Source organism: Bacillus rossius, chromosome 1 (assembly GCF_032445375.1).
Source record: "Bacillus rossius redtenbacheri isolate Brsri chromosome 1, Brsri_v3, whole genome shotgun sequence".
In the NCBI taxonomy this organism is placed as follows: Eukaryota; Metazoa; Arthropoda; class Insecta; order Phasmatodea; family Bacillidae; genus Bacillus; species Bacillus rossius.
This window is the reverse complement of record NC_086330.1, coordinates 135,852,073-135,869,505: the sequence shown is the minus strand read 5'-3', so window position 1 is coordinate 135,869,505 and position 17,433 is coordinate 135,852,073. Positions and strand designations below refer to the sequence as shown.

At 39.6% G+C, this 17,433-nt stretch overlaps 1 protein-coding gene across 8 annotated transcripts in view; it reads right to left on the bottom strand.

Moving 5' to 3' along the window:
* Positions 1-10,851, bottom strand: part of LOC134546186 (uncharacterized) — a 31,018-nt gene extending 20,167 nt beyond the window's left edge. For 2 of the 8 annotated variants that reach the window (XR_010079092.1, XM_063388780.1), the window contains exons 1-2: positions 291-10,851; positions 30-200 (exon numbers count right to left, since the gene is read on the bottom strand). Coding sequence is in view for 7 of the 8 variants with exons in the window: in XM_063388780.1 (XP_063244850.1) it covers positions 30-200; positions 291-389 (270 nt within the window). In the remaining variant the exon portion in view is untranslated. Of the gene's footprint in view, positions 1-29 lie in introns of all 8 variants that reach the window. The other 6 variants (XM_063388775.1, XM_063388777.1, XM_063388776.1 and 3 more) reach the window with 6 other exon arrangements.
* Positions 10,852-17,433: the final 6,582 nt, after the last annotated feature.

The following is a 17,433-nucleotide window of genomic DNA, read 5'->3' as shown; positions in this document are numbered from 1 at the left end:
AATATTAATAATAAATTTAAGGTACTAACGTGTTTTTCCAAGCCAGTCCCATTTATCTCTGTAGTTAGGTTTCCAGCCAGGGATGTGTTTGTGAAGTTAGCAGTAATGAACTCTATTTCAACTCCTGGTACTGGCAACAGTACTGAATCAAAGTCATTTTGCCAGAGAGTTACTACTGGAAGTCCAGTACATTCAGGGTCCTGAAATAATAACATATAATTGAATTTAAAAATCTTTATTTCCAACCAATAACTTATATCAATATTAAATATAATATATGTTGCACACACCTGTACATTATTCTCTCTTCTATTTCCCTCTTCTTCTTGGAGTATTATATCAATGTTGCTTTCAGTTGTTGGATTGCTAACAGGATTATCCAACAACATTTTATTTCCAGGCCAAACATCACATGTTTTATTATCCTTGGAAGCATCCTAAAATAAAATAACACATTTATATCATGATAATTACTTACATCGACCAAATAACTAGATTATTATTTTTGTTATTAAAGTCTGCACTTACCTCAATACTCTGAACTTGCCTCAAACTCTCTCCTGCTTCACAATCACTATTGTTAGCTGGGTTTTGTAATATACAAAGCTCTACCAATTTTTTACCCCTGCTAAAAATGTCCATATTTTTTAGACACTAACCACATTAAGAATCTGTAATAGCTATTTGAAATCTATAACTAGCATTAATGTCTGTATCTGCACTCTGTAAACATCAATGTTTACTTTAAACAGATCATAGAACAATAGGTATACATTTCTACAAAAGGAACCAACTCACATGGTTCTGTTCTGGTGAAAAAAATTTCCATTATATGTTTTCTGCAAAGAAGAACCAAACAACATGGTTCCTTTTTGCAGAATGTAATACATCCCAAGTAACTTTCAGTCCTTCTTTAAAAATCACATAGATAGGTGCACAAAATAGTTAGAGGTTGGTTTCTTTCTGCAGAATGTAGAATGAGATATAATTTTTCAAGTAACGAGGTTGGCTCATTTTTCCCATTTTTGTGGGTTGGTTCCTTTCTGCAGAAAGTGGTCCAACTAATACTGGCAACCGGGTGTAAACAACAATGTCCCGAACTGAAGTGCGTGGCAACAGTGCAAGTAAGTTAGTCGCTTAGTGAGTATGGTACGCTCGCCGCGTAAGACAGGTACGCACGTAACAGAACGTCCTGGAAACTACTGCTACGAGTACCGAAACATCGGTACGTCTACGCATCACTTTAATGGCAACGCTGCACGGATAGCGACGCGCGCGCGCCAGCCTTGTGAAGGTGAACTACACAAAACAAAGAACGCAATAAACATCTTCGCGATGCCTGGCCTGTAGTCCGCATTCTTCACTAACAAATGAATACAACGTAATTAATAAATACATAAAACAAGGAACACGGCTCTCAGAATAATGTTTGTCTGCCGATTAAAAATTTACTGAACGCCAAAAAAGAGGACTACTAACTAATTTGCCGCGCATCCGTAGTCAGCCATACACCGTCCGGAGATTCGTAGTTTACATACTCTGTCCGTAGGAACTACGGAGAATCCGTAGATGTTGGTATCCCTGTGTACCCATTTGCAGCTATATATAAATAAATAATCAATGCATAGGTATTGTAATCTAAGCTATAAACGGTGATTTTTTAGAAATTAATAGAAATATAAAAAAAGCTGTATTCAGGGTAAATACAGGCATCTCTAGTTCTAAAAAAAAAGTATTTTCAAAATTATATTCTTAATTTTTGGAAAAGCCAAAACATAAGAAAATTACAAAATAAAACAAAAGAGGTGTACTCTAGGATAAAGTACAGGTAATGTTAAAGTCCATTGTTCTAGTACACTTACATTTATAAATTACCAATCACCAGGGGCGTGGCCAGGGGGGGGGGGGGGTTTAGGGGTTCAACCCCCACGCCCCCTTAGCCAAAAATCTTTAATTAATTTTTTTTTCATCACTCAAACAAATTTCATATTAAAATTAATAACATTTTTACCATTACAATATTTAAATTTAAGTACCGAAAACTGCTAAAATAGCACTATTTCACAACTAAAAATCCAAATTTTCCTGGGGGAGGACCCCCGGACCACCCGTTTTAATAATAGGGCCATGCTTCTTAACACCCCCATACACAAATCCTAGCTACGCCACTGCCAATCACACCAGGGATTTCAAATAGAATCCACGACCCTCATCAAAAAAATAGTAACACATTTTGCTGGAATCACAATGAGATGTATGCACCGCAAATGATGTTATGAAACAAAATGTTTTATTGTTAACTTGCTATCTTTACCTCAGTAGTAAAAACCTATCGTTAGAAACAGAGATGTTAGAAATATATATTTGAAAAGGGGGCGACTGAATTGTTTCGACCCGGCGTAGTGACTATTCCGGATTTCCTAAGTAGAAGAACGGATTTTCATCGAACGGAATAGTGACTATTCCGTCTACGAAATAAATTCTGAAAGGTGGCCCGGATTTGTACCGACACGGAATAGTATATATTCCGCACAATCGTAGGAATGACGGAATTGTGTCGAAACGGCGTAGTGACTATTCTGTTTGTTATTAGCATCTACAAATAGCACACGGAAAAGTGTCGAAATATTTTAGGTGAAATTCCAGTGACTAACCTGTACGCCAGAACCATACCGATCCGGAATTCTGTCGAATCTGATATTTTAAAACTAGTTCATATAAAATGACGGTAGATTGCAGGCTTATCCTGTTTGAGCAATGCTGCCACCTGGCAGTTAAGCTAAAAGCTATGAGTTTGACTTGAAGTTGAAATACTATCCACGGAGTTTCGCAAGGGTCGCAGAGATCATCAAAATCAACGTTTTCATAATAGGATTATAAATGCCATTAACAGAATCTTAGTATCAGGTTTATTTCCACGTAATTTAAATACAAAAAAAGTCACATACCTATAGATGAAATAATAATTGGTTCATAAATAATAAATTGACAGTTAATGTTAAAAAAACTTGCTATACATGATAATATTAAAATATAATTATACATCAGCAAATCTAGATATAAATTTGAACTATTATTAAATCCAAAAAGTACGCTTACAGCAAAGAAATTGGGCTTAAATATTGACTGTACTTTATTTAAATCATGGTTCTGTACATGTTGTATACAAAAATCTAAAATAGTCACTGTACCCGTACTTATATTTTAAAACATATATATTTTATTTTTTTTAGTTAAATTTATATTTTTTTAATTTTGAAATGCACTTTCATTGGTTGCCATTTGTAACGTTTCCGTGCATTGTGGAAGCAGCAGATGCAACAATGAAATGTCAGGGAGATCCTTCTCCGTTTACGTTTTCGATGTCTCCGTTTCCGTGCCATTGTAGAACGGGCCTGAGAGTGCATTTCAAGATTAATAAATAATAATAAAAAAAAATATTATTTTTAAAATCTAATTACGGGCAGAATTTGCAAATATATAAAATTAACGACAAATTAATAAATAAAACTAAAAATGTTAGTTTTTCAAACAAATGTTAACGTATTTAGAACATAAACAAACATTACTACCACCAAATCCAAATACTCGGCGTCTATTGGTCGCACGGAGCAACTTAAACGGAAGAGCTCAGCATTGCCGAGCTAATCCGTGCGGGTCCGTCTCCATCTGCGTGCCATTGTGGAAACTCTGTTCCGTGAGATCCGTCTCCGTTTACGTGATATGTCCGTCAAGTGGGCCCAGTCATATTTCGTCGGGAATAATTTTTTATCAAAATTCGTTAGTGCTACGTTAGTGCTGGTTAGTGCCGAAATATGGTCCTTAGTGCTCCAAAATTGCAACTTTTATGGACGATTTAGTTATCCGGGCTCGCTTGACGTCAAGCTGGCCCGGAAACATAGGAAAAAGCACAAAATGAAAAATTCAATACATGCATTCGTTAGTGCTACGTTAGTGCTTGTTAGTGCCGAAATATGGTAGTTAGTGCTAAAAAATTGCAACTTTTATGGCCGATTTTGTGATCCGGGCTGGCTTGACGTCAAGCTGGCCCGGAAACATGAGAAAAAGCACAATATGAAAAATTCATTAAATGCATTCGTTAGTGCTACGTTAGTGCTGGTTAGTGCCGAAATATGGTCGTTAGTGCTCCAAAATTGCAACTTTTATGCTCGATTTAGTTGTAATAAATATGCGACCCAAAACTATCTAATATAATTACTGTAAATGAAATAAAATATTTATTAGGGGCAACTGTCGTAACTTTTTCCGTGCCATTGTAGAACGGGCCTTAAAAAGAACCGTATCATTATGTTTTTTCCAACTGACTTTCTGAATTATGAACATGACTTTTGTAGCCTTATTTTGGATGTCAGGTGCCACAGGAATGAAATTTATTAGGAAATGAGAATTGCAATCGTTAGAGTTAATACATTTTTCGCAGTTGGAGCTTTGTTTGCATTAACATTATTTCTTAAATCACGCCTTATTTGAGCCGTGAGCCGGCTGGTGTAAGCAATTTAGCCTTGCGTACATCTTGGATACAACTGTTTCTTAGTACATGCTAGGATTCAAAAACTGTATTTGACACTTCATCGTCGCGTTTAATAGCTCCCTTATATTTTCTGAAAGCAAGTATCCCCTCGAGCCGTCAATAACAAGATGCCGGTGTCATCTGTGCAGACGGAGGACGCGCCACACGCCGGGTTTATAAGAATAACTAGACAACTTTGTTAAGCAAATCAGTTTGAAAAAATTTTGATATTTCTGTAGCTAGAAACTTAGGTGTGCGAATGGAAAAGCATGGTAAATAAATTGTGGCGTGATAGACCCGGTGCAGGAAGATACCCATGGCACACAACTTTGTTAGAATTAGAGGTGATGATTAGGTCAAGCCACTAACTACCCAGATAGTAAAATAGACTTGAATCGAGCTTGAATCAAGCTTGCCATGAGTCATGACAAGCCTACAAGATTGAATCAAGCTTGCCATGGCAAGTGTGTTAGCTTGAATCAAGCTTGATTCAAGCTAACTAGTTTACATTTGACAAGCTTGCAGCAGCAATCCTGCCATGATAAGCTTGCAGAAAGCTTGCCATAATGTGATTGAATCAAGCTTGCAGCAGGCTTGCCGTGACAAGCTTGCAGCTGGTTGCCATGACAAGCTTGCAGCAGGCTTGCCTTGACAAAATTGCAGCTGGCTTATCGTGACAAGCTTGCAGCAAGCTTGCCGCGACAAGCTTGTAGCTGGTTTGCCATTACATTTTTGGTGCTGGTTTGCCATGACAAGCTTGCAGCTGGTTTGCCGTGACAAGCTTGCATTAGGTTTGCCATGACACGCTTGCAGCTGGTTTGCCGTGACAAGCTTGCATTAGGTTTGCCATGAAAGCTTGCAGCTGGCTTGCCGCGACAAGCTTGCAGCTGGTTTGCCATGACATGTTTGCTGCTGGTTTGCCATGAAAAGCTTGCAGCTGGTTTGCCGTGACAAGCTTGCAGCTGGTTTGCCGTGACAAGCTTGCAGCAGGCTTGCCTTGACAAGCTTGCAGCTGGTTTGCCATGACAAGCTTGCAGCAGGCTTATTGCCTTGACAAGCTCGCAGCTGGTTTGCCATGACCAGCTTGCAGCAAACTTACCATGCCAAGCTGTCAGTGGCTTGCCACTAGATGTCATGAGATGTTTGCAATGCAGCAAGCTAGTAGTGAAGTGTTTGCAACAAGCTTATAACAAGTGTGCTTTCATATGCTTGTAGTAAGTCTGATTGAAATTATTATACTATCAAATTGGTTTTGCTGCAAATTTGCAGAAAATTTCAAGACTGCCATTAGTTGTCTGAAGAGTAAAATAAATTTTGTACAATCAGTGCAACACTGCTGCTGATACAGGCGGAAGAACACGTAATGCTTATATTGTTCTGTCAATAATCATTATTGTACATCATTCTACAAAAAGCCAGCTACAAGTAGGTAGAGTTGACTATGCTTAATAAAATAACATACCGAAAGTTTACCGCTGTACCTATACCTTGTGCGTATCACCGAAAATTTGCATTTAAGTCCTTGATGACAGCGACTTACATCAGTCCATTAAAATGCTACCCATTTGTACAGTTTTTAATTTACACTGTCCATAAAATTACCAAAATAATCTTGAGACTCTAATGCAGCAATTAATGTTGTAAAAAGCATAAATTATTAATATTAAAGATATGATATTAAGCGATTAATTCATGACTTTTTTTATCTTTGCCACCCAGATAAAAATACGATATACACCAATTTGAAGAGCCCAATGCGAAAATGTCCAAATAAATGTTTGTGGTTATACCTTTAGCTTTAAGACAGTATATTTATAAAGAGTCTAACGTAATTAGTTAGCTTATTAAAGCGGCCCGAGCGTTGCAGTGTACTGCGGCCGTACTGATCTCACGGCCACCGCCGCGCCGGCGCGGCATTGCGACACACTGCGTACTGAGACACTCATTCAACTTGGTCTTACTTAGGGATTACTTTTAACATATTTAATTCATATGATAGGGTGTATTTATGTTACATGTATTGAGATTATGCATTTTTTTCTTATATGAATTTTTCTGATACAATAAAATTAAAAATAAACGATTTCTGCTTGGAACTTGTAAATGAAAAACTCTAGAGGACCTCTGGTTTTATATATGCAAGGATTTAATCTGTTACAACAATTTTATTATTAAAAATTATTTTTGTAGCAACTGTTTTTTTATTTTTTTATTTCTGATATATCGTTTTATTTTCGATCAGAACAATGCAAAATTTTAATGTAGTCTGTATTCGAAAATATTAAAAATTATATATTTACTTCTTTAAAATCATTTTGCTACATAAAAATTTAATAAAACGATACATCGTAAATGTACTCTGAGTTTTTTTTTCATTTTTATAACATAATTCCTATAATAATAGCTTTACTTTTTTTTTTCATAAAATAAATAAAACACAAGTTGTGTTGTAAAATGTATAGGTAGCATTACATATTTAGTTTTTTTTATAAGTTATTGTATTTGAGTGCTGCGCCTAGCTGACGTCGTTGGATTGCTAGTGGCAAAGAGCGGTGGTGGATGTTTTTGCAAGAGTTTGACCTTATTTTATGACCCTAGCTGTGAGAGGGTGTTCGTCCCAGAAATCCTAACGGTTAAGGAAACTAGTCATTCTCTGTCACGTACGGGTGTGCTACTCGCGCAATATAGTCAAATATCGTCAAATATCACAACTTTCCGGGACGCTCGGTCATTTCTCGGTTAGCTCTGGTTTCACCACAGTAAACGGAACAAAATATTGTCTGTAGTGATTTCATATTCCTATTACCGTAGCAGTATGGCGTTTGAAGAAAAACCAAGTTTGCTGTATACTGAGAGCCTACTTAAAAAAAGTATTTATGGAGTTATTAAATTATTTACGAAACACAATTTTGTGGATCGTTTGGGAAATTATCATTTAGGACTTAAATGCTCATTATTGGTGTGATCACAGGGGTTACATCGGTAAACTTTTTACATGTTACTAAAAAAACGGTCATTCTACAACTGTACAAAGTTTCTTCTTTGGGATAATTTTCCATGTATTAAAAAAACTTTGTTTCTTAACAGCGAAATTCGTCCCGACCCGAGCCAACTTCAGCAACCTCGCAGTAGTGCACACTACGCGGCTCGGATCGCTTCGGCGGTCAGACAATTTGTACCAGACTCTGAACAAATAAACTAATGTAAAACTTAAGAACTTTGCAACTACTTTTATTTAATGTTTTCACATCGGGCTTTTCATGCGTATTTCCATTTGTGCCATTTTTTTGCATAACACCTCTCTCCTAATATTATTGAATACATGGCATATTTAGTCAAACGTAGTGAAAGGTTTTTAAATTTAATCATAGAGATTAATGTTTTGAGTTAGTTTTGGTTTGCTATTATGAAGGTCTACTATAGTAATTACGTTAAATTGTTAAATTGTTATTGTTAAATTGCCAATAAAGTATTATTTAGTACTTAATTACATGTTTTCGGTGTTACGCGCAAGGTTTTCGGAGGTAAACATTTCACATGTTGCTAGAAAACGTGTATGTTACTACTGTTTCAAATTTCAGTTTGGAGCAAATTTTACAAAGATTTAAACTCTTCTATTTCGTGGGAGTGGAAGTGGCCCCAGCGCTTGCGGATGTGGCTCTGTCTCAGTGCGTAGACGACATTGATACGCTCGGAAGGCTCTAGTGATCCAATAAATTAAGCTAGACCTTTAAGAGATATGTCGCTGTTAAGCTTAAGAATTATACAACAACTTTTGTTCAAGAAATATTTTCGTAAAACCCTTTATTTTTAAGTGAACAATATTTTTATTTCCTTGACTGATGTAAAAAAACTTATTTCATTAATGAAACAATTTTTTTCCTACCATTTATATTAACACTTAGAACTTTATTCATTATAAATGTGTGTAGTAGTGCTTTAAGATTATTTTCATAAAGCTATCGAGAGTCTACGGTAAAGAGTGCGTAAATGGAAAACATTTTAATGAACTGCTGTCAGTTGCTGTCATCTAGGGCTTACTGCAAATTTTCGGTGATACGCACAGGTCTACAGCGGCAAATTTTCGGATGTTATTAAGCATAGTCGACTCTACCACTGTGCTATCATATTATTTATCTTGTTTGGTATCCTTCCGCCCAGCGGTCAAATTAACGTTGTCAAGGGCCTAAAACGCGTGCCCAAGCGTCTATTACGGGAAATGTGAACATATTACAACTTTTAAAAATTAACTACACACCAATTCTTACGCATACTTCACTGTACGCAGTCACATACACCTTTACCTGTAACTATTTTTAAATGGAGTTTAAATAGAATATAATTAATGTCCATAAGGTTTATATATAATACTAGCTGCAGTACCCAACGTTTGCCAGGCTGAACCCAGGGTGATATATTGTCCGGAAGTAAGGCCGGGCTTCAACCAAATTCACTCCGGCCGCGGGATAGGCATTTACATGCAAAACAAATTATTGCGCGATTTCCACAATTTTTTTGATAATAGCGTCAAACAAAAACCATGTTGTAGATTTTGAAGACCTTTAACAGTGCTATGGCTTCAAAAGTTTTAATTTTTTATTTCAAGATGGTGATATCATGTGATATAATATTCAAAATATCATACTTTTCAGGCTATTAATTAAATCGCTTAAACAGCTGTACTGCACCCTTGACTGAGTTGAATTCTTTAAAAAAAAGTCAGCGGGACTGATACTCTATCTCTAAAAACATAGACACAGCATGCAGGGGCGCAACAACTAAATTTCCAAAGGGTGGGCAATATTCCTTTTTATGAAGAATCATCTATCCCCCCCTATTGAAGCGGGGGGGGGGGGTCCGGGGGTCTTTCCCCGGGAAAATCTTTATTTCAAGGTGGAAAATGGTGCTATTTAAGCAGTTTTATTATCTAAAAATTGATTACACAGCACTTTCTTTGCCCCCATTTGCCCCCACTTTAAGGTTTCAGAAAGGGGGGGGGGGAAATACCCATGCCCCCCCCCCTGTTGTTGCGCCCCTGACAGCATGGTTATTTGTAATGGAAACATTGAGGCCGCGAGGCCCAGCCAACACCCTCTGGACACAAGGCCTGTTTTCAAGCGCGTGACGTCATCAAGAGTGGTCCCTCACTCCGCTCTACGGCGCGCCTGTTTCACAGCGTTTCAGCTGCTTTTCGCTGTTATTTTATTAATGTTATATTCTTATAATTCTCTCTCACTATATGGACATCACATATAACATTAATTAAAAGTAATTGTGGATTAAAATTTAACTAGTTAAGTCATGCGATTTAAATCCGGAGTACAAAATCAGTAATTTCTCGAAGAGGAAATCTTTGACACACATAATCTTAGCTTGTCTAATATAGTATTAGACACATTTTATTAAAGCGTATTCGTCAATCATTTAAAATTTAATCGTATAATGTTATTAAAACTGATATTTTTAAGAATGAAAATGCGTGGCTAAGATAACCATTACAAAAACATACCAGAGTGTTATAATACGGTTTTAAGAAATTGACTTAACGTTTATAGACATAGTCATTTTTTTATTTATTACATTTTCTAAAGTGTGCTTTTAAAATATACTTTGGATGTTTAGTAAAAACGTTTCTACTCACAGCAGTGCTAGTTTCGTTAATAAACACAGTTATAGACTATTTTATCACGACAGCAGGCCACCGAAGCAAACTATATTTTCTTTATTTTAATGAATTTTAGGTTACTTGTCAAGAAGCTAGTTCAGTTTGACTAAGCTCATCGAAACAAACGAACTCTGCTGAAGTAATTAAAAAAAAAATTCTGTCATTCCATTTATTATCCATAAACTGTTTTGGCTGTTTTAAAACTTATGTTGACAATATGTTTATAAAGCAAAATAATTACCACTGGAATTATTTTAGAACGGACTTATAGTCTTACCTAACCCAGACGCCTCCCAAACAAATACGCTTAGTTTTAGTTAGGTTACGAAAAAAGATCCAAATGGACTTTCTGTTTATGACTGAATATAGCTACATAACATAAAAACATACCTACACATAATAAACGATATTATAACAAGACGTAACTTTATTACATTTCATAATTGCTGAAGACAGTTTTGCTGTTACAGAACAAACTTTGAACATCATTCACAGTATATTGTTACAATACCAGCAGAGTATATAGTGATTAGTATATTTTAGCAGTAATTGGTTTTAATGGTTAAATGTAAACATCATCTTCATCCGACGATGAAAGGCTATAATGACCATAAAAACAAGTGCACTTTGTAGTCATAATACGGTTTCAAGTGAATTTAGTTAACCAGAGAAAAAGTACTCTTCTCTCGTATGTAACTGATACTTACTTTGTAGTGTTTCGAGAAATTAAAATTTTATTTGTTATAACTGTTGAACGGGCAATTTTTTTGTGTGTAAAAATGAGGCAAAATTATTTCTTCCTGGGTTCCTAAAAGAATCTTATGGGCATGAGGTTTAATGGAATACACAAATTGAGAATTTCAAGTTACAGGGAAATAATTAAAATGTATGTTTTCAAATTCCAGGTGGACAGACTGTTCAAAAAATGAAATAACAAAAATTTGAGTTTAATTGAACATGTGCTAACTCCTGTTGCAAACAAATTATTTTTATTTCAGGGCTTTCTCGACTATGGCTAGGTGCTGACAAATAAGAAGGGCAGTTGGGAATAACGGCATCATATAATCTTGGGTGTGCCAGTGGAGCAGTCAGATGTTTCCCAGTTCTAGAATCATAACAGCTTGTTTCCTTCAGTATGTAGTCTGACTTGAAATGCAACTCGCACACCTTAAAATAAAGAAAATAATTATTTGAAACAATACATTCATTTTTACAAGACCAGTTAGTTGAGCAAATGCAAATTTGGTTTATAGTGTATAATATTTTTCATTTATTGGTGTAAGTTTGACCTTTATTAAGTTTTCTGGGTCAGTTAATTGCGTTTACATAGAAAATATAGTTATTTAGCAATCTTTCTTATCCTACGTTTATTATGAAGTTTGTCGCGGCCTCGTCTCTGGTGAAGCTGTGGAGACGGGGTGGACGTCGGTCGGTCGTTCAGTTGTTGTGTTGTTTGCCCGGCACCAGCTCTTGCGTAGAGCAGCCTCACACTCTGAGGCGGGAGTGGACCGTTCGGCCCAGTGCAGCTGACCGAGGACGTGCTGACAAGGAGTAGTTAGCAGGAAGATTGGGTGTAGAAGAGAGGATGCCCGCGGTCTCACGAAGAGTCGCTAGCGGATGGGTGGGCAGAGAGAGGTAGAATGAGAGAGAAAGAGAGGGAAGCCCGCGGTCTCACTAAGAGTCGCTAGCAGAGGATTGCCCGCGGTCTCACAAGGAGTCGCTAGCGAGTAGGTGCGAGAGAATGGGAGAGAGAAGGAAAGCCCGCGGTCTCACGAAGAGTCGCTAGCAGAGGATTGGGAGATGAGGAATTCAAGCCAATGACACCACTTTTGACTGAGGTAATATTTATTTTCCCAGATTGGCTGGGAGAGAGGAAAGCTCTCAAAGATATTTCTACTCCCAGATTTGCTGGGAGAGAAGAGATATCTAGGCGATTTCTTTTTTTTTTTTTTTTCCTAACCTAACTAAAAACTAAGTGTGTTTAGGAGGGGTCCGGGTTAGGGAGGGACCTAAGTGCGTCTCAGGCCGAAGCCTATCATGCCTTAGTCATGCTGGAAATAGCCATGCAGGGAGAGGGTCACATGCATCGTGTGCTAGGAGGGGATTGGCCAGCCATGGCAGCGATTGTTGCCATGACTAACTCCCCTCACTCTTATCTCTAGTCTAAGCTACTAGTTAAGTTGGGCCCAGGTAGAACCTGCATAGACACAGGGAAAACCCTGGGCACTTTCATGCGGGATGCAAGTTTGCATGCATTAGTGTAGGAGAGTACAGGAGATAGAGGATGGTCTGGATGAAGAGTTGGCCAGAGTAGAAAGAGTCTACCATGCGGGGGTTGGGCACTTGGACTTGATGTCCGCCTTGATTTTTGATTTTGTCCAGGACTGGAATTCGCTGGCCAGGGACGCTGGGGCCCCTGGCGGTGAGGGTAACACGAACCACTCACATCCACTCCAGACAGCAGCACCTATAACTAAAAGAGAGAAAATTAAACATCCTACAGACTAGACTATTTTTAGTAAATGCATGTTGCGCGGGCTAACATGCCTTGATGTGTGGTGTAACGCATGTGTGGGCATTTAATGTTTTATTTACGTTAAGTATCCGCGAGCTGTGACATGGGCTTTACTCCGGAGAAACTATAGCTTCAGGTCGCCTGTCGCCTGTCAATGGCTGTCGGCACTTAGAGAAATTAGTTCGTCCGTCATTGCTTAACCCATTATCACAGCATCTACGCATCAATAGCTACGAATAATTAATTTAAATAGTGTGCCCGCAAGTTGATGTGTCGGGACAAACTCTGGAGAGGACATAGCTTCAGATCGCCTGTCGCCAGCAAAAGGCAGTCGGTCGGTTAGAGAAATTGCCCACTCCTTCATTGCGAATCCCTAGCAGCAACTTCCTACGCTTTAATTATCTACGAAGTTGTGTGCGTGTAGTATTAACTGTGATGTGTTACTAAGCATAACTAAAACTAGTTTTTTTTTTTTTTTTTTAACATATATCATGCAACACAATTGCAACATAATATAGGCTAATATTTTATACTTACGTCTATTCACTAGTTATAGTGGAAGAACTGTCGGCGTATGGGTTTGAGGCGAATGGTGAAGGAGCATTCGTATTTATTTTTATTAAGTGATGTTTTATATGCAGCCTGTTTGGTTATTTAGCATTTATAAATTAAATAATAAGTGTTACTCGCGTAGGAAATTTTTTCCGTGCAGACAGGGCTGGGTTCCGTGCGCGTGAGCCTGTGCGCGACGTGATTGGCCAGCGGGCCTGCCAATCACAGAGCAGCTAGGGCGGCCTGTGCTCCAGGATTGAGATAGGCATTTTGTATTTGCGATAAAATTCCGGGTCGCGATCTCCGAGAGAGGAAATATACATATTTGCGCTCAGGTGACTTTTATCATAGAATTTCTGTGCAGTCCTGACATAATAGTCTTTCATGAGTTCGAGTTTAAGCTCCCTGTGCATAGCCCTGACGGGGCAGTACACAGGCGCATCTGTCGCGATACGAATGCTCTTGTTCTGTATTCGCTGCAACTTTTTTAAATGGCTCTCAGCCGCAGTTGCCCACACTGGTGCTGCATATGTTATGATTGGCTTAATGAGCGCGTTATATATTATTAAGCCATTTTTAACAGAGCTCCCGAGTCGTCTGCTCATGACTGGATAGAGTGTCATGAGTCTTGCGAAAGCTGCCTTTCTTTTGAATTCTATGTGATCACGCCATAGGAGTTTTCTATCCATGTGTACTCCTAGATATTTAACTACGTTTTTATGTGGTATTATTGCGTCAAAGAGTGTGAGGCGTGGTCTATTTTCTAAGTCCGGTAGATGTTTGCGCGTGAACACTATGGCTTCTGACTTTGTCGGATTTACTTTAATTCGCCATTTTGTGCACCAGTTTTCAAACAGATTTAATGCAGTTTGCAACCTTTCGGCAGCCAAATTTAAGTTCCTAGACCTACTAAACAGAACTGTGTCATCAGCATAAAGTCCTAATTGGACATATCTATGTTCAGGCCTAGGCATGTCGTAAATGAAAATATTGAATAATACAGGTCCTAGGATACTGCCTTGCGGGACTCCTGCTTTGATTTGTTTGACGTCTGACTGAGCCCCTTCAGTCGTGACTCTAAATGATCTACCGCTTAAATACGAGGCTAGTAGTTTTATATAACAGTCGGGAAAGCCTGTTTGATAAAGTTTATATATTAATCCTGCATGAAATACTTTATCAAATGCTTTTTCTACATCTATAAATGTTGCTATACTGAATTGATTCCAAGTGAATGTATCAACTATTTGTTCAGTCATTCGCACTAGTTGATGTGTTGTGGAATGCTCGCTACGGAAACCAAATTGCTCATCAGGTAGTACATTATTATTTTTAATGTGGGTGTTGAGTCTCTGAAGGATAATATACTCAGCCACCTTTGATAGTATATTTAGTAAACTAATAGGTCTATAGTTTTGTGGGAGCGTTTTATCTTTACCAGGTTTTTGAAAAACAATTACGTTCGCTTCTTTCCATTGCGAAGGAAAGTATTGTAAATGAAATATAGCATTTATTAGGGCTGCCAGATACTCAATAATTTCTTCTGGCAGCTGCTTAAGTACAATGGCCTGGATGCCATCATTTCCAGGGGCCTTACGAGGTTTCATGCGCTTAATGGCTTGTTTAACTTCCTGCGACTGAGTTAAATAAGGCTCTGTGGTTAGGGGTTGTTTTAATTTTAATCTAATTTCCCGATAGATTTCGGCAGTAAATCGCGGGTCGCAGGGCTCGAGATTCGGGGTGAAAGCTTGTTCGAGTGTATTCGCGAATGCTTGAGCTTTATCTATCGGGGTGAAGGCAACACCAGTGGGGGTCTGCAGTGGAGGAATTTTTTCTATTTTGTTGAGAAACCGCTTTGTCATATTCCAGGTGCTATTATCTTGCACCTGGAGTTTCGAGACTTTGTCGTCCCATTGGCTACTCCTCCATAGAGTAATTTCCTCGGAAATTACTCTTTGTAGTTCATTAATGCGCCGTTTGGTATCTCGTTGTCGATGCCTGCTAAACTCGCGCCTTAGTCTATTTTTCTGAGAAATTAAGTTGCGAATATACGCCGGCAGTTCGTCCTGCTTAAAATTAACCTCTTTTTCTGGAATGCACGAGTTTATTGCAAGCTGTATTTGTTCTGTAAGTTCAATTACTGCTGAATCTATATTTTCTTTAGTTTCGAAGTTGGCAGCATCGGCTGCAGGTAAGTTGTCAATTAGTCTGGTCTGAAAACCTCTCCAGTCTGCTTTTTTATAGTCTCTGACTGTTCTCGGCGGATTGATGTCAGTATCCGCGTCATCGAGTATTAAGTGAACTGGGAAGTGATCAGACGACATTTCGTGAACGACTTTGAGTTCGAAACCCGTGTGAACTCGCTTGTTTAGTACTATGTCTAATATGTCGGGGGTTTGCCTTATTGCTCCACTATCATGTGTTGGCTCTGAGGGAGCATATATTTGGTAATTTTTACTTGACTCGTGCCTTCGCAACACGAAACCATTGGCCGTGTTGCGTCGGCAGTTCCAGTCGCTATGCTTAGCATTAATGTCGCCAACTGCTAGGAACGAAGGAGCTGATTGGTATAAGATATCTAAGTCTAATTCTGTCAGTGTCCTGCCCGGTTTTGCATACATAGAAATTAGTATTATGTTTTGATTATTTATTTTTAGCTTTATGGCTATTGCTTCCAGTTCATTAAATACAGGTAATTGTAATTCTGAGTGCTGTATGCTTCTGTGGACCACTAAGGCAACCCCCCCGCCTCTAGTATCGCGGTCGCGCCTATATATAATATAGTTTAATATCGTGAGGCGATCAGTTGGTTTTAAATGAGTTTCATTAATGGCCGCGATTTTAATATTGTTTTTAATCAAGTGGTCTGTAAACTCTATTATTTTATTTTTAATTCCTCGTGCATTCCAGTAAAGGATGGTGCTTAGTCTATTGTCGTCGGGGTTGGAGTCAACGACAGGGCCTAAATTACGATTGTTGGCCATTGAAGCTGGCCGCTAGGGTAGTCACGAAGCCCATGGTGGCTTGTACTTTGTCCTGAAGGGACATGGCCGGGTTGCACCAGATGGCCATCAGTTGGCACATCGGCTCTAGGACCTGGGCCAGGTTCGGATCCTGGGCGAAGGTTCTAGATTGCTGGACAACCTTCAGGAATTCACTAGGGCCAGGGGCTGGCTTTTTTACGGGGCTCGGCTGCAGTGGAGCAGTTGGCTGCACTGTTTGTGCCTGCTCTACCTGCATGTCGGTGGCTGCGGGCGCTGCCCGCGTGATTGGCTGCTCTGGAGCCTTGGGAGGGGGGGGAGGGGACCGTGTCGCAGGCTGTTCCTGCCTCGGGGCCGGCTGTTCCACTGGGGGCTGTCTCCCTTTGCCATTCTTGTGCCCCGTTAGGTTTTTCTTCGGGGGTCTTTGTGTTTGGGGCTGGCCTCTAGGCCTCCACGGGTTGGCAACGACTGGGTACTCAGTTTCATACCTGTCGGCCAAAACTGTGTACTGATTGTACTGTTGCGGGGCGGGGTAGCTGGGGGCTCTCCACGCCTGTCTGGGGGGCTGGGGCTGGCACCCAGAGGGGCCCGCGTGTTGCGGGGGAGGGGGGACTGGAGCTGCTGCTGCAGCTCGCCTATTGTCGCGCTTAGATTGTAGCTCGCGTTCCTTCCTTTCTTGCTGCGGGAGGTGACGCCAGTTTTCTCTCTTAAAGGCCATGCAGCCTCTATAGTTCGCAGAGTGCGGGCCGTCGCAGCGCGCGCACTTCATCTGTTTTTTGTCCCCTCCCTGGGGGCACACCTCAGTTTTGTGGCCCTGGCTACACCAGCGACACACAGGGGAGGCTCTGCAGCCTTTGCCAGAGTGGCCAAATCGCTGACAGTTCCCACATTGTAGTGGGCCCTTAGGGTGCCTGTAGTCCTCAACTCTGATGTTGAGGCCACCGAAGGACTTGATGGCGTAGACCTTGTCTGTGTTAATGGCCTTCGGGAGTTCAACCACTAGTTTATTTATTGGTTGCCTGGTCTGCCTATTGGTCAGGTACCAAAAATTTTGTACTGGGAGTCCCATTCTTTGGAACTCCCCCTGAATGAAAGCCTTGTCCATGCTGCTGTGGACGCGGCAGAAAACGAATTTATTTGGGATCTCGTCCCGCTGTAGTAGCACGGAGTGCTGCACTCCGGCCGCTTC